At 42.2% G+C, this 23,487-nt stretch overlaps 2 protein-coding genes across 14 annotated transcripts in view; one reads left to right on the top strand and one right to left on the bottom strand.

Annotated features, from left to right (window-relative positions):
• Positions 1-19,813, top strand: part of ANKDD1B (ankyrin repeat and death domain containing 1B) — a 54,175-nt gene extending 34,362 nt beyond the window's left edge. Inside the window, 8 exon segments of the mRNA XM_045809864.2 lie at positions 3,218-3,316; positions 5,812-5,823; positions 5,825-5,911; positions 8,444-8,542; positions 12,463-12,558; positions 16,092-16,293; positions 18,504-18,635; positions 19,675-19,813. Of these exon segments, the coding sequence (XP_045665820.2) occupies positions 3,218-3,316; positions 5,812-5,823; positions 5,825-5,911; positions 8,444-8,542; positions 12,463-12,558; positions 16,092-16,293; positions 18,504-18,635; positions 19,675-19,736 (789 nt within the window). The 3' untranslated portion in view covers positions 19,737-19,813.
• Positions 19,814-20,110: 297 nt separating this feature from the next.
• The window catches only part of POC5 (POC5 centriolar protein), a 39,047-nt gene continuing 35,670 nt past the window's right edge, over positions 20,111-23,487 (bottom strand). For 12 of the 13 annotated variants that reach the window (XM_045809754.2, XM_045809757.2, XM_045809761.2 and 9 more), the window contains one exon: positions 20,112-23,036. In XM_045809754.2, the coding sequence (XP_045665710.1) occupies positions 22,893-23,036 (144 nt within the window). In that variant the 3' untranslated portion in view covers positions 20,112-22,892. Of the gene's footprint in view, positions 23,037-23,487 lie in introns of all 13 variants that reach the window. The other variant, XM_045809767.2, reaches the window with a different exon arrangement.

Genomic DNA, 23,487 nt, shown 5'->3' with positions numbered 1-23,487 from the left:
ATTTCTGGGACGGTAATTGGAGATTATGGATTTAGCTGACAGCAGAGACTTCCTCCATTTGTGCTGGATGTTGTGCTGCCCAGAGTTTGGCCAGTAGGTTCTCTTCAGGGCCGTTCTAAATGCCCCTGGTCCAGCGAAGACTTTTGTAGAATTTAACAACTCCTTTCTGGAGGCCCTACCTTTACATCTTATCAAACATATTTAAATGTCCCAACATTCCACATTAAAAAAAATTGTTTTTGCTGTAAATTATTTTAAAAAACTTTTTAATTGGTGCTTTTATAATTATTTGGCTAGGATAAACTCCCCCAATTTATGATTGACTCTGGTTTCCTCGAACTCTGTGTATGCTTAGGAATTTGAAGAGGTGAAAAAATTAAACCTACAACTTGTTTACAAATATAATGAATATTTTATGACTATTACATTTAACAGTCAATGAGGTATGAATATGTCAATTAAATATTTATTCACTTCAATTTCATGGTTTTCTTTTGGTATCTTGGAATCAATAATTTTTTGGGTGAAGGTTTTATTTTTTTTATTTATTATTTTTTATGTTTTTTTTTTAACTTTGCATGTTTATTTTATTTTTTCTTTTTGATGTAAAGTTCCATGATTCATTATTTGCATATAACACCCAGTGCACCATGCAATATGTGCCCTTGTTAATACCCATCACCGGCCTATCCCAATCCCCCACCCCCCTCTCCTCTGAAGCCCTCAGTTTGTTTCCCAGAGTCCACAGTGGGATGAATGGAGGGGAGGGTAAACAGAAGAGGGAATGAACCATGAGAGACTGTGGGTGAAGGTTTTAAACATTTCTTTGGCTCTTAAGATGTCTGTAGGCCGTACACTCATGGCCTCCGGTGCCTCCGGGGTAAGATACCAGAGTCCCACCGCTCTTCCTACTACTTCCTAGCTTTCGGTTCTTCACAAACTTGCTTCTGATTCAGATCTTCTCATTGGGGACACTTTTTACCATTCTGATCTCAGTCTCAGTGTCACCCTTTCCTGGAGGATTTTCTTGATCACTCACCGGAAAGTAGCCATCCAGTCCTGCTGTTTTATTTTGTGTTGTTGCACTTAGTTCTAGCTGTTACTGTTCTCATAACGTCTAGATCTAGTAAATAGATTTATTCTCAGTCTACTGATTGCTCTGTCTGCCAATCTGTAGGTCTACTGATTGTCCACCTCTACTGGAATGTAATAGCGGAGATCTTGTTTACCATCCTATTTCCCCACTATCTAACATAGTGCCTGGCACATAATAAGTGCTCAAGTGTGTGTGTGTGTGTGTGTGTGTGTAATGAAAACATGATAGTTATGATTACATATTTGCTAGCTCATTTATTCTCCTAATATTACTACGGCCTGAGAAAAAGAGGTAGGATGGTGTGGTAACAGAATAATGCCCCTTCCTCCCAAGGAGGTCCATGTCCTTATCTTTGGAACCTGTGAATATGTTATGTTCTAAGGCAAAGCGGGATTTAGGTTGTGTGTGGAATTAAGGTTGCTAATCATCTGTCCTTAAAATGAGATTATTATCCTCAATTATCCAGGCGGGCCCAGTCTAGTCACAAAGGTGTTTTAAAGCAGAAGAGGAAGGCAGATGAGATCAGAGCGATGCAGGGTGAGAAGGACTTAGCTGCCTTAGAAGATGGAGGGAGGGGCGGTGAACAACGGGATGTGAAAGGCTTCCACAAACTGGAAAAGTCAAAGAAGTGGATTTTCCTCAGGGCCTCCAGAAAGGCCTTTATTTTGGCCCAGTGGGACCCACTTAAGACTTCGGACTTCCAGAATTGTAACATAATATGTTTGTATTGTTTAAGCCATTGAGTTTGTGGCAATTTGTTATCAGCAGGAATAAAAACAGGTAGTTATGTCCTTTTTTACAGATGAAGACATAGAAGCATATACTTGAGAGGCCACTTATTCAAGGTCATAGAGACATGTAGTAGCAACTCAAGCTGGAGTCCAGGTGGTCCAGTGTGTGTATTGTTCTTATTAGCATCTTATCTGTTGCTTCATAAGAAACCCACCGAAGTGCAGTGGCTTGAACCAACAGTGCACTGTTATCTATCATTTACGGATCTGGGCCTGGGGCTCAGCTGAGAGATTCTTACTTTGAGTCTGTTACGTGGTCACAGTCAGATGTCAGCCAGGACTTCGGTCATTTGAAATCTTAAGTGAGTTGGATGTCTACGGTGGCTGGCTCACATGCCCAGCTGTTGGTGCCAGCTGTCAGCTGGGAGCTCAGCTGGGGCTCTCGAAAGGCACTGACGTGTGGTCTCTCTTCTCCCAGTATGGCAGCTGGTTTTTAATAGGCAGGAAGCAGAAGCTGCCTGGCCAGTTAGTGGCTACACCTGCCGCTGGCACACTGTCCCTTCTGCCATACTCTGTTGATCGGGCCGAGCACTCACAGGGTCCACCCAGATGCAAGGTAGACCATGTGTTGGGGGGGTAGAAGGCTCACATTGTAGACGGGCTCGTGAGATGGTAGTTACTTATGCAGCCGTTTTTGGGAAAATCTCACTTCCTATAGAACCTTATTTGGTGGACCTAGAAATACTTCGTAGCAATCTTACAATTAGTTAGCAACTGTCCATTGACCTTATATTATTGCAAGGCACCATGCTAAAACCTTTTAGAGGATGGCAGGATAATCGAGAGCAATTTTGCCATCTAGTACGGGCTTGAAGTGAAGCCACTTGAGCACAGGGAGCAGGGAAGGAGATGCACTGAAGCGGAGTAAGGGGCCATGAGGGAACACGGCACAAAGATAGCAGTCATGCTAAGCTTTGAAGCCAGATCCGGCAGAAGGGAGAGCTGCAGGTAATCCGGCCAGAGGGCAGGAGGGTGTTGAGGCATTTCCTGGGATCAGTACCAAGTCAGCCATTTTGGTTCAAGGAGGGGTTTTGCAGGGTGTATGGAGAGAAGACTTGGCCCTTGTCTACTTCGTACTTCTTAGACAAGGGAAACAGGGATTTTGCTCGTATTTGCCTGAGGCACGTGTTACCTAGGACTCTCACTCTTATGGGAAACACTTATGGGAAGTAACAAAGAGGCCCTCAAAATGATCAAAAACACGTTGGATTTTCTTTTTTAAATAGTTGTACTGTTTTGCTGTATTAAGTAATTACCACATGATGAATACCAGAAAGCATGCTGGATTGTAATGGGGGTCCTTCCTGCCCTTTCCACCTGTATCTTACAGCTCAACATCAGTGCTTTGCAGATGGCAACCCAGAATGGCCATACATCCCTCGTCAACTGTCTTCTCAGTGAGAATGTTGATCTGCACCAGAACGCAGAAGTGAGTCTATCCAATAACACGGGCTTTGATCCTGGTGCCCTGAGGCTGGGTAGGGAGATGCTCCTCACAGATACTGTGGGGGGGATGAGATGTTCACAAAGGAGGAATTCTTTCTGGGAAAGCTGACTGACTGCTTTTGGAGACTGAGTCTTAATTTTGAGAAATAAAATCCAGGGGATGAATTTTAGAAAGTCATTGAAGTTCCTGAACAAAATGAATTCTTTATGTTTTAAATACTGATATTTGCTGCAGTAAAACTTTCTCAGGTATCTAGAGATGCTATTATTCCTGTATTAAATTTATCAGTTTGGGGAAAAAAGGACATTGCTATAAATGGAAAGGAGAATGATCATTCCTTCCCTCTTCACTGAGTGATCTTGTTTTTCTTTTGAAAGTCAATCCTTTTTACTGATTTAGGTTTTCTGAAGCTTGAGTTGGCTTTGGTAGCATTAACAAAGGCCCTTTGTGCTGGAATTAGATGGGAAACATTCCTGTATTTTTCACTCTATTTTCATTTCTCCTGTGAGAATGTTATTTCCTCTGATCTTGCTTAGCCATTACTATTTATTATATTAACTGGAGAGAAAGGATGTGATTTGATCACGTCTGGTAGTTTTTGGAGACTGACGTTAGGGAATTGGCTCTGAACTCGCCTGGTCTACCCAAGGATGCTTCCCGTTTCTCGGGAGGAGCTGTGTCCCAGCAAGGCCGGTGGCCCCAGCAGGAAGGACACTGCCCACTTCCCTGGGCCAAGGGATGCTTTCTCCTTTTTCATAATTGGTGCCTCAAGAGAGAACATTCTTCCTGAGTAGAAGAGGCCTGCACAGAAAGCCTTCCTCCCACACTGCCCCAACTAGTCCCATCATCTCCATTTCCTTGTTCACGCCTGTGGCAGGCTGACCTATGCAGCTGTGGTGTCCTACCTTCCCCCTCTTCTCTTCCTTTGTGTGCTGGTGCGGCTCTTGCAAACTCAGTACCTCTCTCTTCCATAGGTTTCTTTCCTAGTAGGTTTCCTGGGAAGGAGCCTGGTGCCAGTGTTAGAGTCAGGCCAATAGGAGTTCGAATCCTGCCTCTGCCACTTCCTGGCTCCATGGCCTTGCAGAAGTTATGTAACTGCTCTTTGCTTCACATTTCAAGTGGGGAATAGAAGATCGAACTGCTAGGGTTATGGTGAATGAAAACTATTAGCCCAGAATTTAAAACAGAGTATAAACTGTTGGGCAAGTGAGTATGCATTAAGTAGAATTATAAAAATGTGTTCAGTGTGCCTAACTGGGGCTTATTATTAATATCTCTTTCCCTTGAACAGCATGTGCTCTGTCCTTGTCACCTGCTTTCGCACATACCTGCACTCCCTGTCGGCTGCCTTGGCTCTCAGCTCTCCTACTGTTCACAGCCTCCCTGGATCTTCTGAGGCCCCTGCTCTTTCACACTTGCCCCCCCACCCCGCCTCCCACTGCCTTCCCTCCACCCTGACAGCCCCTCAGCTCACTCTCTCTCACACCTAACCTCTTCCCCCCGACCTTTTTTTCTTTCCGGCTGCCTTCAACAACTGGAGACATTTCTCTGTGCCTCCATGCGCCATGGCAGCTGGGTGTTGGTGAAGCAGCAGGAGCTAAGTGTGATCCTAGAGGTGGTCATGACAGCCTGGCGGGGTGGGAAAGAAGCCTGCCTGTGGGGATGGCTGAGAGGGACTGGGACACTCCAGGTGAGGGTGAGGCTGTGGGACAGGCATTTTAACCACAAATGAGAAGGAAAGGGGAGCAGGCTGAAGGGGCTTGTTGAGCATCCAGGAGCTGTATGCTCTGTATACATGGGAGGGCTAAACATGAGAATGGTGCCCCTGGGTGAATGGGGCATTCATCCCACAGAATGCACTAGGGAGAAAGAACTCTAAATCACATCAGTTCAGGAAATGCTGAATGTGCATGCTTTTTCCTCCTTGTAGCTATTCCCACCATACTTTAGGTCTTGGAAGGCACTGAGAAGTCCAGCATTCTCATCATTCTTATCTAAGTGAAAGTGTCAGTTCTTCAGGAAGGCTTTTTTTTCATCTTCAGAAAGGTTAGCTGTTTGCCCATTGCACATATGTTCTACCACTCTCCTTTTCCTCCAAAGCACTTTTCACAATTTGTATATTTATTTTGTGATTTTTAAAAATTTTTTAAATATTTTCTTACCCCACTAGATTGGAAGGTTCCTGAGAATAGGTCATGTTTACCACTGAATCCTTAGCCTCCTGAAAAGAGCATAGCCCATAGTAGGTGTTCAGCATGTAATTCTAGAACAAATGATGGGGGAGAGCTGATTGCTGGTGAGCAGGTTTGCTGCACAACCTTGGGATGGAAATGATGCTGAACACTTGCTGTTGGCCTGCTGTTGTGCTGGGCAGTTTCAGTACTAGGAGATTATCAGGACATCTCTGTCAAAATGAGTTGATTTTGGTCTGATGAAGCCAGAATCTTTTGGATTTGAAATTCTCTTTCTTTCTGCAGCCAAAGGACTCCCCCTCTTCATTTAGCTGTTATCAACAATCGTATCTCAGTTCTGAACAGCTTATTAAGTGCACAGCATGACATTAACATCTTAAATCAGGTAAGCCAGGTATATCAGAACCTGGAGAGTCTCTTTTCTTATGATTCAATGCATTGTGTAGTTGGGGGTAGTTTTGAGCAAGTTCAAGATATCCTTAAAATTTCCAGGTAGAATATACATATTTTCTTTATCCTTTTCTTCTGTGACCCCCACTCCCACTTGCACACACATACTTTTTCAAACACACAGCTGGGGTTCAGCTAGTGCATTCTTAACCTGTTCACACTTAAAAGGCCCAGCAACTCTGATAGATAAACAGTAGCTCAGAGGTAAATTGCCTGCAGCTCTTTAAATCTAAAGCCACTCCTTCAGTATGAAATATAATTGGCCAGTAGCCCTTTGCCACAAAGAGAAAGCTTTGTTTCTATATTAGAGACTGTAAATGTGTCTTCCCTTTACCCAAAGGCAAAAGAGACCTCTTGGAATAAAAGATAAATAAATAAATAAATAAATAAATAAATAAATAAATAAATAAATAAATAAATAAATATATATCATGAATTCAATCCACTGGAGCAGAATCAAATGCTCCATAAAAGGAATCCATCACTGGCTGGAAATGGAAATGCTGATGTGGAAGATGAAGAGGACGGGAGTGGGCACTGTCTGAATCAGGGCCCACTCTGGGGCTGAGCTGCCTCTCCCAGGAGCTGTCAGGAGTAGGAAGAGAAACTCTTGGCGGAGGGACCGTTCTGGAACCCTGGGGACAGATGACAACTCTAGCCAATTCTGGTGAAACTGATTGCCTCTACTCAGAAAAGCCTCAGCTGGGCCCTGACGGGAGGGAGCGGCCAGATCCCGTGCACAAGCCTGTCCTAATCTGCTGGGTGGCCCTCAACTTCCGAATCTGGGGAACCAGAGCACCGCCCCTGGTCTCTCCAGTCTCCTCCATCTTCAACCTAGGAGTTCCTTTGTGCGGGAGCAGAAGGATGACTTACCTACACTTCAGTTCCTTCCTTCTCCCACGGACCTTCCTCCCTGTTTCACTATTCTAAACATTTGGGGGAGGTGGGGGAGGACCTTTTTGTTATCGTATATACTTATGTGTCCGAGTATGTTAATGCCCCAGATATTTCCAAATGAGCAGAATCTTTGCTCCATACTCAGAACTCACATATGATTTCAGTTTCACCAGAATTGGCTAGATTCATTCCGGAGAAGGAGGGTTTATTAGTCTGCCCCCCTCCCCATTATAGAATTAGACGTCATCACTTCAACTTTCTGTAAGATTGGGAATACACTCAATGTATAATAATAAGAAAAATAAAAACATTTGTTTGTAATCCTCCCCCAAAAGAAAGACAACTCTTGTTAACATTTTGGTTCATTTCCTGCCTTTTAGACTTATAGCAGTATCGTTGCAATAAAATTTTATTGATATTTGATGTATGACACTTGTATCTCTGTTCCATGTTGGTATAGTCATTTGATAGTTTGTCATTTTAAATGTGATGTTTTCAGTGAGACACCAGAGGGGCACATTGCCACCCAAAGGTGAGTCTTTAATAAATGCTTTCTGATCTTAATTATGCTAATGCCCCAAGCAGGCTGGCCCTGTGCTCTGGTTGGAAGAGCACTGAGCTCCAGATGCTATTGCCCAGCTATGTGGCTCTGGGAAAGTTGCTTCCTCTCTCTGGTTCAAGGGTTGGGCTAGACAATAAACAGAGTTCCTTTCAGTACTAATATTTTAGAAATGTCTGCATATTAGCATATCCCTTCAGTGAAAGGTTAAAGTGGGTGAGTTTCTTGTGATTTTGAATATTTCTTTGAAACACTGTTATCCTCTTGGTAAGAAAATGATTACCCCAGAAAGAAATTTAACCATTGTTAAATGTACAGTTCATTGGCATTAAGTACATTCATGTTGAGCAACCATGGCCACCATCCATCTCCAGAACTTTTCCATCTTCCCAAACTGAAACTCTGTACTCATTAAACACTAACTCCCCATTCTTCTCTCCCCGCAGTTCCTGGTAACCACCTCTTTACTTCTGTTTCTATGAACTTGACTATTCTAGTATCTCATACTGCAATCATCTTTTAAAAACCATTTTTAAATGTTGCCTACTAATCCAGCATATGCATATACCATAATTTATCAAATGAGTCTCCTAGTGAAACATGAAACTTCCTCTCAGTTTTTCCACTGTTAAAAATTACACTGCAGTGAATGTGCCCTGTACCTATGTTAAAGTGTGATCTTGGGGTGCCTGGCTGGCTCAGTTGGCTAAGCGTCTGCCTTCTGCTCAGGTTATGATCTCAGGGTCCTCAGATCGAGCCCTGAGTTGGACTCCCTGCTCAGTGGGGAGTCTGCTTTTCCCTCTGCCCCTATCCCCTGCTCATGCACTCTCTCCCTCTCACTCTCTCTAAAATAAATAAAATCTTAAAAAAATAAAAAATAAATAAAAATGTGATCTGAATCTGTTTTCCCTTATGCCCCTATAGGACACCTGTACATTCCCTGTGTCTTTTCATTATGTGAGTTTTTTCCCCTCCTTAATGTGTTTACATTTTTGAAATTTCTCATGGCAGAGGCAGCAGACTCCTTTGCATGTTGCTGCTGATTTTGGCAATGTGGAACTGGTGGAAATCTTGCTGAAGGCAGGCTGTGACCTGAAGATTGCTGATAAGGTAAGTTCATGGCCTTCACTGTGCTCAGTGGAGACGGCTGTGAAGAACTCCCTATTGGCTGTAAGCCTTGAACAGCAGGCTTAACATACCCCTTAAGAAATGGACACACACTGGAGAAACCTTGTGTCCTGGCAGTCAGTAGAACATCCTGATTTCGATTGAGGGATGTAGGTAAGATATTTTACTCTGAATAATAAAATATGTATTTTTAAAATTAAAATTATTTACTACTTTTTGGGAAAGATGATAGATTCACGTGGTCCAAAAATTAAAAAAACATAATCAGTAGAAGTTTTACAATAAAAATGTCCCACCCACCCCTGACCCTAGTTGTCCAGTTCCCACACTACTCTTGCCGTACAGATCTATTGTCATAAATTTTTCTATTCTTTCCGGCTTCTTTACGCATAAACAAGCAAAGATAATTATAATTCTTACCACATTCCTCCATCCTTTTTGCACAGTGGTAATGTACTTCTACATACTCTCCTGCATTTAGCTTTTCTCCTTTAAGTATATAAAGTGGAAAGGGTTCCATGTTAGTGCAAGGAGAGTTTCTTCAATCTTTTTTATATAGCTGCACTGTAGACTGTGGCATGGAATTAACATAATTTGTTTAGTTCTCAGCCGATGGGCATTTCAATTGTTCCTGAGCTTTTGCTATTATAAACAGAGCTGCAGTGAACAAACATACACGTGTCTAAACTTGTTCTTACTTAAAAATTCTTTAATTATGAAATAAATATAACATGAAACTTATCATCTTAATCAGTTTTAAGTGTACAGTTCCGTAGCTTTAATTCTATTCACACTATTATGCAACCAATCTCCAGAACTTTTTCATCTTGCCAAACTGAAACTCTGAACAGCAACTACCCGTTTCCTCCTCCTTTCCTGCCCCTGGCAACCACCACTCTATTTTCTGTTTCCACGAATTTGACTATTCTGGGTACCTCATATAAATGGAATTATACTGTGTTTGTCATTTTGTGACTAGCTTATTTCATGTAGCATAATGTCCTCAAGGTTTATCCGTGTTGGAGTGTGTGTCAGAATATCCTTCCTTTTTAAGGACGAACAGTAGTCCACCATGTATAGACCACATTTTGTTTATCCTTGCATCTGTGGATGGGTATGGGGTTGCTTCCACCTTTTGGGCATTGTATAGACTTGTTTTAAAAGAAAGACAACTTCGTTTCTATCAAGTGTCGCAGTGAGGCCGGCTCCATCACAGGAGGGTTGCGGGGCGGCCGTCCACTAGGTTCCAGCTTACTGAACAGCGTAAACACAGGAGACCATGGTGTGGCAGTCCTGTTAGATGCTTACACACATGCACTTTATTTCAATCCTCACATCTCCTCTGTGAGGTGGGCAAAATTATCCCAGTTTTCAAGAGATTTCAGTGATACCAGGGGTCACAGGCACAGTAAGACACAGAGCCAGGCTCCAAAGCCAAGGCCGCTTGGTGGTCCAGCGTGTTTCCACAGCTGTGAGCAGAGCTGACTGCTTCTGAAACTTGCAGTTTTCCCCCCTCTTGTCTTCACCCACACTCCTCATCAGCTCAGCACATCCTTAATTCCTAGTGCAAGCTGAGATCCCCCCACGTACTATTTCAGAATCTCACGTTTTACATTTGTGGGACTTGAAGTAGTGACGTGTTATTTTACTTTTCTCTAGAGGTCAGTTTTTAAAATTATCCTGAAAACTAATACAAGCCCACTGTGGACAATCTGGAAAACACAGAGAAGCATAAGGAAGGAAAACGCAACCTCTCATAACTCTGCCACGTAGGTGGAATTCCAGCACTCCCACCATTGTGGCTCGTTATTGTCCCTTAACATTTAGCTTTAGTGTTAACATTCGTATTTTCCCGTGCTTTCTCTTCCTACTTTATTCCACTTTCTCATTAATACTGAACCCCTCTGGGGCAGTCTTATGGGTGAAGAATCGGCAGCATTGGGAAGGGAATTCATGCTGGGCCCCCAGTGCTAGTGGACTGGATGTCCTGGCAAATACCGTCAGTGCTGCAGCCTGACTCACAATTTGATTTTCCCCTATTTCCCTTCTCCTCCTCCCTCTTTCTTCTCTGGGCCTGGCACAGGGTTGGCCCCCAATACCTACTTAATTAATAAAAACTACCTTTTCTACTCACTCCCACCATTTTTACTAAGGATAAATGGCTGTAAGAGTGAATCAGAGTGTGGATGGGAAAAAAGAGCCAGGGTTTGCTGTGAATATGACTTTCCCAGAAACCAGTTCTCTCTGTCTGAGGTGTCACCAGGCTGCTGGAGGGCTTCCCACCCTCAGCGGCTGGATTATTTGGGTTTCCACTCCAGGACACACTCCCTGGGAAGGTTTTCCTAGGAACTTGAAAACGCTGGCTTCAGAATGCTGCCTTCCCACGGTAGGCTAATCATGGTGACTCTAATGGCTTCCTCAGCCAGGATTTCGGCAGCATGCAATGAAAGACTTGCTAAGTGCCTGCAAAGTACAGTTCTTCCTGATTTCATGACTGTCTCTTTTGACCGGAAACTGATAACTGTCAGCCCTAATCTGCTGGCCCAGCTGGGTCTTAGCACCTCCACTAACAGCCAGATCATTTGGGTTGGTGGGAGTTGCACTTGCTCAGCCATGGGAGAGAATTACTGGAATAAATTGCTGGATCCGTAAGCATAGGAACATGGGTCACTAAGAACTTTTCGTGGCGTTATTCCTGACATGCATTTTGATTATCTTCACGATCCCTGAGCAGACTTTTAATGTGGCATTTAAAAAGTAGATGAGAACCACCATCTTTTCTCAGGAAAGAAAATGTATAGATGTGTAGATTGTATACGCATAAAAATCTAAGGGACATTGCTCGTAAAGCTGTGCGCTGTAACTTTATATCGATCCTGACAAAGGTGTAATTTTTTTTGTAATTTGTATAAGATACCAGATAGGATCCCAGGCCACTCATGCCCAAAATTATGTCCAGAATATCCCTTATTGCTCATTCCACTGGGCTAAGTTTCCAATCCCTCACCCCTGGTTAGAGGCAGAATAATAGAAAAAAATTCTAGATAGGAGTCCAGTGAGCTAAATTCTGTACTATGAATCTGTAGTTTTGTCATGGATGCTATTATTCTTAATGAGATCAAGCACTTTTCTGTCTTAATTATCTACTCTCCACAACACATGGCTTCAACTTCTTGGTCTAGGATGGCTGTTGAAGCTCCTGCACTCATGCCAGCATTCTACTCAGGAGGAGGAGGAAAGAAAGGAGAATAACATCCTTCCTGTCTTTAAAATTACTTCCAGAAATTGCATGTGCCACTTCCATTTATATACCAAAACTTAGGTCACATATCTAAATGCGAGGGAGGCTAGGAAATGTTTGGAGTGGCCAGGTGCCCATAGGAGAAGGAAAAGTATATTGGGGGAAGGAAGCATGGCACACTGACTAAAGTCTCAGCCACGGGGAGAGTCAGTCCTCAGAGGAGAAAAATGTGTGATCGTATTATTTATTTGCTGAGGAATCCCTAGTGCAATGAGCCAGGGAGACCCCCAGGGATGTTGGAGAAATATTTGTGTTCTCATCGATAGAGCATGTGTAAAATATCATCTGCTGATGGTTGGTCCCCAAGGCCAAATCTTTTCTGCTGCCCTGTTGACACAGCACCTCACACTATCAATACCTAGCATCTCTTGAATAACCACCATGTGCCATGCACAGTCCTAAGGGCTTGATATGCATTATCACACTTACCCTCACCACTACACATGGGCTGGCTTTGAGACCTACGGAGCTAAGGACTGGCCCAAGTTGCCAAGTTCAGGGGAGCAGTAGGATCAGGATTTGAATGCAGCTCCCCCATTCTAAACCTGGAGCTCCTAAACACTAGGCCACACTGCCTGACACTTTCATTTTTAACTCTTAGCAAGGGAAGACTGCCCTGGCCGTGGCCTCCAGGAGCAACCACAGCCTTGTTGTGGACATGATCATTAAAGCAGAGAGATACTACGCCTGGAAAGAGGTGAGGCAGCATGATTTCAGCTCAGCAGTGAGGTTTTCTGCAACCGCTGTCTTCTTATGGGGCAGTGTGGGGTTTGTGTAATTCTTTTTTCTGCTCTAATGGACAGGGTCCTGGTGAGTGCAATTATAACTGTCCCTTTGGCTTCTGCTGCCTCATTCATGGAATGAAAAGTTGCTTCTTCCTCCCTTTCCTTTGCCAGTGTCGGTAGTCAGAACTGAAGTGTGTAGCGCTCGTTGAGCTAAGCAGGCTGGTCCGGGTTGGCTCTAACAGGCTTAGCATTTTTGCCCTGCGTGGTTGGCTCCCAGGTTGTGCCTCTGTCACAGAGTCTCTGGAAGTTCTCAAACCCACATTCTAATGAAGGATAGAGAAGTTGACATTCCTGGTTCTGCCATTTGCAACACACCCTGGTGCTGTCACTCAAATATCCTGTGATAGTCACAAAACCTTTATTGATCTTAGAACACAAAAAACTTGCCTCCAGGACATTCTCTCTGCCTTCTTTCATTATGAGTTCCTCTGATAGCTGCCACGCATGCAGCTTCTCAACAGAACACCCTTCTTCCAACATCAAAACCTAAGCCCTCAGGCAGGATTTGCACTGCCGGGCACCACCCTGTTTCTGCTTTGGGTTGTTGCCATCCTAGGCTGAATGGCCCCCCTAGTCCAGTAGGTTGGTGCCAGAATTCAGGTCTTAACCCTCAGATGCTTACCCCTGAGGAGCCTCAGGCCTGGTGTGCTGTCTAATTTGCCAATCCTGAGAAATTTCCCTTAAATCCTAAGGCAAAATGTATTGATCTGCTTCCTTCTCGCTCACAATCCTATTTAATTGGCTCAGCAGTCCATATATATATATATATATATATATATATATATATATATATATATATATATATATATATAACTGGATGATGTAACATATATGTCATTTAAAGGCCAGACCATCCTCCTCGAACTTTTCTTTCTTGTCTGTAAAACAAAACAACATTTTTGTGACCATTAAAATTCTCTCTCCTCCTCCTCCTTGATTCCTGTTTCTCCTGCTCCTTCATTCTCTTCCTCTTGGCCTTAGCTTCATTCTCATTTTCTTAGATCATCACCGATTTGATTGAAAGTAACTTTGTCAACTTCCACCTTTTCTCTTGCTTCTTAAATGACTGTTTTTACATTTTCTTTGAAAATAGAAATATTCATTGGTTCTATTTTTAATGTCTGCTAGCATTTTTAGATTCTTTTTCCTAGATGAGAATAAATTACTTTTCCACCAAATGAATAAGCCCTTTTTCCTAACAAATCTTTGAGATGAAAGAGTTAGATGAACTTTGGGAATCCTATACAATACATAAATGTATGAAGGAGACCCTCAGAATTGAGAGAGTTGTTAACCTTGGTGACCACTGGGGCCCGACATCTGGAGTGGAGGAAGGCTTGTTTTTTAATATATATTCTTAAATGTTTTTAACAAATATATTTATTACTTATTTTATTGTAAAGATTTATCTATCTATTTTAGAGAAAGAGCATGTAGCGGGGAGGGGCAGAGGGAGAGGGAGAGAGACACCCAAGCCTACTCTGAGCTGAGGGCAACTCAATCCCACGACCCTGAGATCACAACCTGCACCGGAACCAAGAGTTGGTCACTTAACTGACTGTGCCTCCCAGGCGCCCCTATTTATTACTTACTTTAAGTTCACTTTGTTCATTAAACAAATATATCCTTTTTTTTAACCAAATGCATTTGTTATTATTTCAGATGTTCTTTGCTTATTGAACAAGTTTATATCCTGGCCTAATATAAAATAATTCCTAATAAAGAACATTAAAGAGAGGACTGCAGTTTCCTCTCTTATATCCATCATTAAATCCAGTGGTTCAGAGGCATATGGGAAGCTTCCTGAAATCTCGCTTATGCTATTTTAATTTCCACCAGTTTTGGCATGTGATACTCTTGCAAATAGTTCAGTGCTTTGGCAGACACGCTATTAATGCTTCCATGAACTGTTGAAAAAGACCTGGGCTTTCCAAATCCGTGACCCTTTCCTCTGGAAGCCTAAAGGACCACCCAGCCCAATCCTGGAATGCAGAGCATGTGTGTTTCTCAAAGAAATAAAAATGCTGTGGCACAAAGGTTAATGCATTTTGCAGTTCTTCCCTCTACCTTGTGGTGTTTCAGGTTTTGTTCTTGTTGGAATCCTCATTGTTTCAGGAGAGGGAATGAAGAGAACAGGAAAAAGTGAAGTGGCCACGGCTCCCAAGTTTGTTGGATCCCCCACCCTCAGTCTTTCCTCTTTCAGGACTCCCTGGGAGTCACTGTGGGAGTAAAGCTAAGGTTGGGACAGAGAAGACCCTGAATTTTACAACCTCTGAAACAGTTACGGGTAATTTATACCTCCCATTCCTAGTCCAACTTCTGTTCACAAGGTCCAGATACTAGAGAAAAGACTGGCCTGTCTCCTTGGGCATACTTCCCAGAACATTGTACACCATCCAGAGGAGAATGCAGATGCTGTGAAAGACAAAAGCTGCTCTGTGATGGGGGCAGAGGCGCAAGCCCCACCACATTCTTCTCAAGAGGTTTTGAGAACCAGGTGTCCATATCCTGTTAGTCCACTTCCTGCCACAGCGTGGACTTTGTCTTGCTGTTCAGATTATCTTTCATTAAGAAACACTATTAAGTGAAAGACAAAAATAGGAGTTACCATATATAAAAAAGGAGAAGAGATAGGAAGTTCCAGTCCTCTTGGGCTTTGTGTCCTGCATGTCCTTAACTGATCTGCAACCTCCCGAAGGAGGAAGATCCGGAGGCCTGATAGCATGTACGACAGGTGCAGCTCTAGGAAACCATGACACCTGCTTTCACTGAGATTTTTCTCCAGTTTCTTTGGCTGGATTCTGTAGAAGGGACAAAAGGAACGTTTGAAAACTGAGAAAACAAGGTATCAGTCCAGGCACAGGGCATTTGGACTAAGCCTGGCTGCAGTGACTTAAAATGTTATCGACCCCTGTCCTCTCCGCTCTTTTGGTCCCCAGAGTTAGGCTTCTACTTTGCTCTCCTCACACCAGAGAGCAGGATGAGTGGAGGGATCAGCTTTGGTCTTTCTAAGAGTATATCCAACCTGGGCCTCTATGAAACTTTGATGTGAGAAAATCAAACCTGCAAAAGAAGAATAGGGGATATTGGTTGAAAGTAAGGCCTTCAAAGATGAATTTGTTGTTGTGACATTTCCTTAGCTAACGCATCCCCTCTGTTTTCTTTAGGGGTGAGTAAATAAATATCAGCAAGCTGGGATAGAAGCATGCTACATGGCAAAACCCCTCACATTTCCTGTGTCAGACAGATAGTACTCAAGCTTTTTATTTCAGACATTTGTCTCCATCTTGAATGACAAAAAATGATCCAGTTGCAGATAATACTGAAAACATAAGTCTTGGTTACCACCTTACGAGTTATATCTGAAAAATTGTATACATACCATGAAATAAGGCAATAAGCAGAAAATGTCTAAAATAGTCTGATGTAGTTACTTTTAATTTAGGAGCATGGTGAGAGCATCAGGGACCCATCATCCAGCTTTACTTTGACATTCAAGAAAGATCACATTTTGGAGACCAGACATATTCGCAGTCTCCTCTGGGAACTGGCTTACCATCAGCTAAAGGCCAATGAGTGGCAGAGGCTGGCCCGTTCATGGAACTTTACAGATGACCAGATCAGACCCATTGAGGAGCAGTGGTCAGGTGAGCGTGGCCTAGATGATGCGGACAGGAAGGAACAGCAGTTCTTCCTGGTGGCAGATTCTCCAAGTAAGTGGTTAGTGCTCACGACAAGCAGCAGACTACAGGGGCCCAGGAATTGGGACAGTTAGATTAGGACCACAAAGATGATTGAGAACTTTGCAAGCCATGAACGTTCATGGACTCTGCAATAAACTGAAGTTTGCAAAAGATAATTACCTTTATTGAGCCATATTGAAAAGTTGGCATTTAGCCTTTAAGGAAATGAAGGTTCCCAGCTGAATAGGCACTAAGGAAGCAAGGACTGAAGAGTTGGCTTCTCCCTGGGAAACCAACCTCTTCTAGTGTTCCTTGAGATTGTCTTGTGTGAAAAGGTTCATTCTCTAACAAAAGGCTCACTGTTTAGGGCTTCCACTCCGGGAGGAATCCCTTAAGCCACGTCTGGGTATAGAGTTCTTGTAGGATGTGGCCTTGGGTGAGACCAGCTGTCCTATGAGAGCTGTGGGAGACGGACTCAGGGCTCTCCCAAGTAGAAGATCCTAAGCCATGGAATCAATTCAGCCAGACTCCAGCTGTCAGAATTAGTGAGGTCAGGTCAGCTGGCGTCATTAGCTTTGCTCTTTTATGATTTGACCAAAGCTAGAAAATATAGAAAGTTTGTTTGGTATCAATCAACTAATTAGCTTTAAAAACAAGGAAGCAGCTGCTTGTCTTGGCAAAACATTCTATTCAGAGCACTTTCCTTACATGGATATTATGAGATGTGAACAAGTCCCATGCTCAGGGGTTGATGTGCATTATGGATTGCTGGGACTGTAGATGGCCAAAACCACAGCCCATGAATACATGCTAGTTACACCACATACAAGTAAATTATGGCACTTTTTTATTGCTAATTCTACGGCTACATTATGGAAGATAATGCATTGGAAATGTTGAATATTGAATCTTTCTGAAAAGATTTCTTTTTTTACTATTAAGTTTTCTCCTTTGTTGCTAATTAGGCAATATGGCATTCTGTAAAGTTTTTAGGAAAATTTAGTTGCCTTCTGGAAATCTCTCTTGACCTAAAGAAATGATTTAAAAACATAGTGTATCTTCAGAGTACTTGCCGGCAGGATAAAGAGGATCGAAAGTTTTTGGTCAAACAATGCGGAGTGCCTAGCTCTACCAGGCAAGGGATGCAACCGCTCTATAAGCCAAGGTGCATGTTTGGTGGAATTTACAATCCGGTTGGCATGATAACAGCAACATTCACAATCCAGATACAATCAAGGGTAATGGTACTGGCACTAAGGAGTTTGTAGGCTTTTAAGCAAAGGAGTGACACGTTGATGGTGGTATTGAAGAAGGATTAGTTTGGCAAGGGCAAGATCAGGAAAGGAACAGGATTCACCTAGGAGTATATTCTTTATGGGTACAGTTCACTCTCCCTGAAACACCTGCTTCTTTAACAGTCTGTCCAGCAAGTTTCCTCCCCAGAGCTCAGGCTCTCCTTTTGTGGTATCTGCTTGCTCTCACACGCACTGGCTAGAACTGGAAGCCTGTTCTGTGTTTGTAACTCTGAACTCCTGTTGCGAGAGACCCATCTCAGCACTTACCCCAACATCTCTCAGGGCTTAGGTATCCAGTGTGTATTTGCCCAGTGAATAATCCTGGCCCAGGGGATGCATACCTCCATCAGAAACTGGAGTGGCATGACGGTACACGTTTGCTGCTTGTAGTGCGGTTAACAGACAGCAACATCAGCATCTGGGTGCTTATTAGAAGTGCAGATCCTTACCCCAGACTGACTGCATGAGACTCTCCATTGTAACAGGATTCCCCATTGAAATAGGCACTTTGCGTGTGAGAAATGGTGGTGCATAGCAATGCCACCTGCACGTTGAAGGAGAGCTCTGCATCTCATTCCAATTGTTCCTTACCCTTGGGCCGGGACTCAGCTGCTTCATCTATCTGCTCCTTTGGTCTGTGTCAAGCACAGTAGGTGCAAGGCAAGCGCTGGAGTGAATCCAAATTCTGGTCACCCTAAAGAAATTCCATTGAGGGGAACTGGAAGGACTTTCATCCACTGGGCTTTTTATCTAACAGCCATCAGAAGAGGAATGAGTTGCAACCATAGTCATACAGGAAATTCGGTGAGAACTAAGATCACAATAAAAAGAGACATCAGCATGTGGTGTTTTCCCTCTGACTGTATGTACTTGGCACAGGAAAGGGAAATTTCCGTGAATACGGCCACAGGGCTCTGCTCATCTGGCTGCATGGGACCCTGATGACACAGGCCACTCCGGTCAAGCATCTGTATGAAGAGCTGGTACGCACAGGTTTCCCACAACTAGCCGGTGAGTTAGTTTTCAAGACAGAAGTTCCTTCTCCCTTAAAATGGTGGGGGGACGGTCAGCAGAAACAGTACTGTCCATTAACAGTCCCAGTGTGATGAGAGCTGTGGCTCATAAAGAATAGCAGCTCCTCTGGTGAGTGACTCAGTACTGATCCCAGGTTCACCTGGCAGGTCTCAATGTCACCCCCCTTGCTGGGCATTTGAAAAAGTAGAGGAGGATTTCTCTTGGTGTGTACCTGTGGCAGGGTGTAGAGGTGTGCGTGGGGTGTGGCGAGCAGGAGAGGGCAGGAATGCTAAACCATCTCGTAAGGTTAGAGGATAGTTTCCACAGCTAAGCATTGTCTTACTCAGAAGGCCATTTTGCCCCCGTCAGGGAAATCTGCAAGTTAGTGCACTCGAAAATGTTATCTGTAGATTAAAAGAAAAGAGCAGACGGGCTTTTACTTTGGCAGCTGAGGTTACTGCTAAAAATCACTTGCCAAAGACTGTATTGTCAGGAAGATGCTTTCAAAACTGATCAATAAATTGGGTGTTATAACTATCATGTAGTAATAACCATTCAAGCAAAATATAGGCACATCTGCCATTATTTCCACTGATGCAGTTTTACCTGAAGCTGAGCATAAACGCCTGAATCACACCACTGATCCAATACTCCGTTTCAAGGGATCGTGCATGGATGACGTCTCCTCCCATGACATTATCTTCATTAGCACTGGGATTGTACCCTCAACTTTAAATTTCTTTGTTTCTATAAAAGGGCATCCACAAGAATTCTCAGGGGAGACTGAGGCAGTCCCCTGAAGGGGTGCAGGGATGTGCTCGGGAGCAAGACTGTGTGGGCCCGTACTTGAACTCCACGGCAGTGTGATCTCGAGCAAGTTCTCCAACCTCACGGTGCCAGTGTTCTCCTTTACTAACTAGAAAATTGTCTGTGTCAAAGGGTTGTTGGCGGATTAAGTGAGTTATAGTGCCTGGCACACGGCAATTGCTTAATAAATGTTAGCTGTTAATAATAAACGTTATCCTATTTTTTCCAGAAAAGATCTGTCAATTCAAAAACGAAACTGACTCAAGGTCCAAGAAATGTGCAGTTTCATAAATGTCTAAAGAAACTGTATTTAATTGATCTTCCACTCAGCATTGTCCCTTAAATTCAGTTCTTTAATGCCATAAAATTCTAGCAGTAGCATTGATTTTCCTTTCAACTGTGACGATGGTGGTGACAGGCAGCTCTAACAGATGATAAAATGGTATTAGTACTTTCCAACTACTGAAATGAAATGTCAGAAATTTTTTTTTGATTTTTACTTAAAGCAAATTGTATATGATTTTTGGATTTCTGCCATTTGATGCAACATATGGGATAGCATAATCTAGGTTTTGTGCGTCATTTTTTTTTTTTTTAATGTTGGTAGGAGCAGCATCCTGGTATATGAAAAAACCAAGGGATTTAGCATAGACAGACATGGTTTTAATCATGGTTTGCCACTTGTCAACTGTGAGCCTTTGGGCATACTAATATTCAAGTTCTCAAATCTTCAATTTCCTTCTTTATAAAATGGGGGAGTGTCTCTCTCTTCCATAGCATTGAACATGAAGGTTGAATGCCTGTTAAATGCCGAATCTCATGCCCACAGTATTAGAATCATCCACTGTTAGCTATTTCTCTTCAGTGAGAAAAACTAGTTTTGGCAATTTTGGTTACTGTTGGCTTTAAATAACACATATGTGTAGTATATTGCTTAGAAAAGACCAGAACTGTATACACCAATGTTTGTTGTTTTTTTTTTTAATCTCTTGGTGATATAATTACAGGTGATTTTCATTGTCTTTGTACTTTTTGGTACTTCCCAGGGTTTTTTTTTGACAGTCAGCATGTAGTATTTTTATAATCTGAGAAAGTTATGAAATAAATATGAAATCAAGTATGAACTCATATCAGTTTATGTGCACCTATTCATTATAAGTTAAGGCTCTCCATTCTCAAATTCTGACTTTACTTCTATAAGGCCAGAGATAAAATCATGAGCAATATCGGTCCAGTTATTCTATTATGAATTTATAGTTTTACATCTTTGTTTCATGCTGAGTGTAAACGGCCCACTGACTTTTATAAATGTTTAAAATGGGTAACGTGTTCACACAAGTCCAAAAAGTAAGGTATTCAGTGAAAATTCTTGTCCCCATCTGTTCTCCAATATGGCTGGTTTCCACTGATCATGCTACTTACTCCCTCTTCCAAAATCTGGGTAACCTCTTAATGCAAAAGTAAACAAATAGAATACATACTCTTACTGTATAAGTGTTTTAATTGTAGAGTTTAAGTTAACTTAGGCTAACACTAATTATTTGGTTCTGCTTTGGCCAATATACAAGTTCTAGAGCTTAAAGCTTAAAAAGATGTGTATGATATTCTTAATTACAATATTCATAATACTCCCTTTAGTTTGTCCATATGGTTATGGCTTGGATATTGAAAACCATTCCTAGTTGTCATCTAGGTTCCTCAAAAAGCAGAGCCTGAGACCAAAGTCTATGAGTAGCTGCTTTTTAGGAGTGCAGATCCAAGGAAACAAGAGGGAAAAAGGGAGTGAGATGAGGAAGGAGGGAGAGCCCAGGTGAGGGTGCAATACCAAACTGGCCACTACTTGGTATCAAGCATAACTGATCATCTGACTTTCAGGGTACTCTCTTCTGAGAGATGGGATGGCCTAGTACACCTCAGGCAGTTCATATGGGGGAGAAAGGAAGAACTGATCCATTACCACAATGGGGTGTTAATTCCGGGCTGCATATGAGTAGGCTCCAAGTGGAGCCAGTGATCTGTTGTGCTTCAATCAGAGTGCATGGCGAAGTCCTAGAGAAGAGCATGGCCGTGGTATGGGCAGCACAAGAGGTGCTGTAGGTTTGTGTTTGTTGAAACCCATGAGGAGCTGTTTGCCACAGTGGTAGCTGGGCCAGAATTCAGAACAGTGCTGCATAAGAAGGATCTAATACGCTAATTCTTTAATTCTGTAGTTCAGAAAAGTTCAGAAAAGCCTTGGTCTGTCCTTTAGAAAATAGGATATCTGTGTATCTCACATTTATTCTCATGTTCTATTACAATGTGAGGCAATAAGAAAAGCTATTTCCTATAATAAAGTTAGAGCACAGAATTAGATCACATTCAAAGTGAAAGAGGCTTCTAATCAAGTCCATCCAGTTCTGTTAAAGATACGAAAATTGAGGCTCTGGACAGATTCTTTAGAACTGACTTGTTTTTATATAACCCAAAGTACTTTGTGAAATAGGAAGGGAAGGTAGATCTCACTGTTTCACAGATGCGATCCTAAGACTCATGGAATTAAACGTCTGCCCCAAGATAACCAGTCAGCCAGCAATAAAACCATCTGAAGCCTGGTCTTGCTTTCTTCAATCACTTTCACCCAGATGGTTTCTTCCACTGAAAAGTCTCTGCCCAGGCCTAGAAGGTTTGTCGAGTTGCTCAGTGCTACACCCACCCCCATAGGGTGATGTTTAGATGTTCAGAGAGAAAAAGGGTTCAGTGCCATACAATTTCAGAAGGGCAAGAAAGAACATCAGAAATAGGATCTATATGTTGGCTAACTGAATATTAAAAAAAAAAAAAACCCTACGTTAAAAAAAAAAGATCATTCCAAGAGGAAATTTTTTTGATGTTTCTGTGTCTTTTTGTGCTAGTAAAAAAAACTTTCCCTTTTAACATTTAAATTATTCACAGGTCTCACCAATTCCCATTTTTAATTGTAACAGTCTTAGGAAAATGAAGATTAATATACTAACATCACAAAAACTTTGTATTAAAGTATCATTATTACTCTTTTTAATTTTAAAATAAAAATATCTTAATTTTTCTATTAGTTTTAATATTTTTAGTAAAGTTCTCAGAGTTTACTTGGTCACATTGGAAATGATTTAGCCTTTTGGAAATAACGTTGAGAAAACAGGATTTATATACTTTTATGGTGTAATCAGTAACAGGCTGAACCTATTTAAAAATTAAGTCATTTTTTAATTTAAAAAAGTTTTACTTAATTGCTTAAATTAAAAAAATAACATTATAATAATCCTACATATAGTTACAAAGGATGGAATGGCTTAAAAAAGTCTCTTGTAATTTTGAAAAGATGAACATGATGTATCCATGATGTTCCAAGAATATGAAATTTTAAAAACTAGAGACTTCTAATCCTTGGCAAAACCAGAATTAAAAGATCTCAATATGTGCATATTCATTTCAGTCAACCACTTTTATGGAATGGATGCTTGTGAGAGACTGGGTGTGAGTTGACCTGGTTCCGAGGGATCTAGAAGCTGAGGTACTACTTTCAGGATGAATCGTCCGGGGATATTTTGCTGCAGCAGCTTGAGGAATGGTTTGCTGAAAAGGTAAAAATCTGCTTTTACAATCCCATAAAATTACACATACTAAATACCATTTCATTATATGTAATTTAACCAAACAAACATTTGTTAAGCATCCAGTAGATATATGTAATAAGCTGGTGAAGCAGCTCTTAAAACAAGTAAGATGTGGTCCTTAATCCATAAGTTAGACTGACGTGCTCATTATCCACACTTCAGTAGCAGAGCTATATTCCAGAGGATCACAAAAAGAGCCATGGGAATCATTCCTCAAAGACGACTCAAGTGGAATTTTTAGTGTTTACAAAGGCCAACTACAGAAAGGGACTTTATGGTGTTTGGAAGAAGGGCAGCCCCAAGCCCGCCCTCCCTCCATTTCAATCCATTTTCTCCTCCCCGTATCTGTTAACATACGGAGTTCAATCTCAGGGAACATGGGGAAAGCTCTGAGGAATCCTGCCTGGTCC

This window comes from Ursus americanus, chromosome 5 (genome assembly GCF_024610735.1).
Source record: "Ursus americanus isolate L20-20 chromosome 5, mUrsAme1.1.p, whole genome shotgun sequence".
In the NCBI taxonomy this organism is placed as follows: Eukaryota; Metazoa; Chordata; class Mammalia; order Carnivora; family Ursidae; genus Ursus; species Ursus americanus.
The sequence above is the reverse complement of the archived record's forward strand: the minus strand, read 5'-3'. Positions and strand labels throughout refer to the sequence as shown.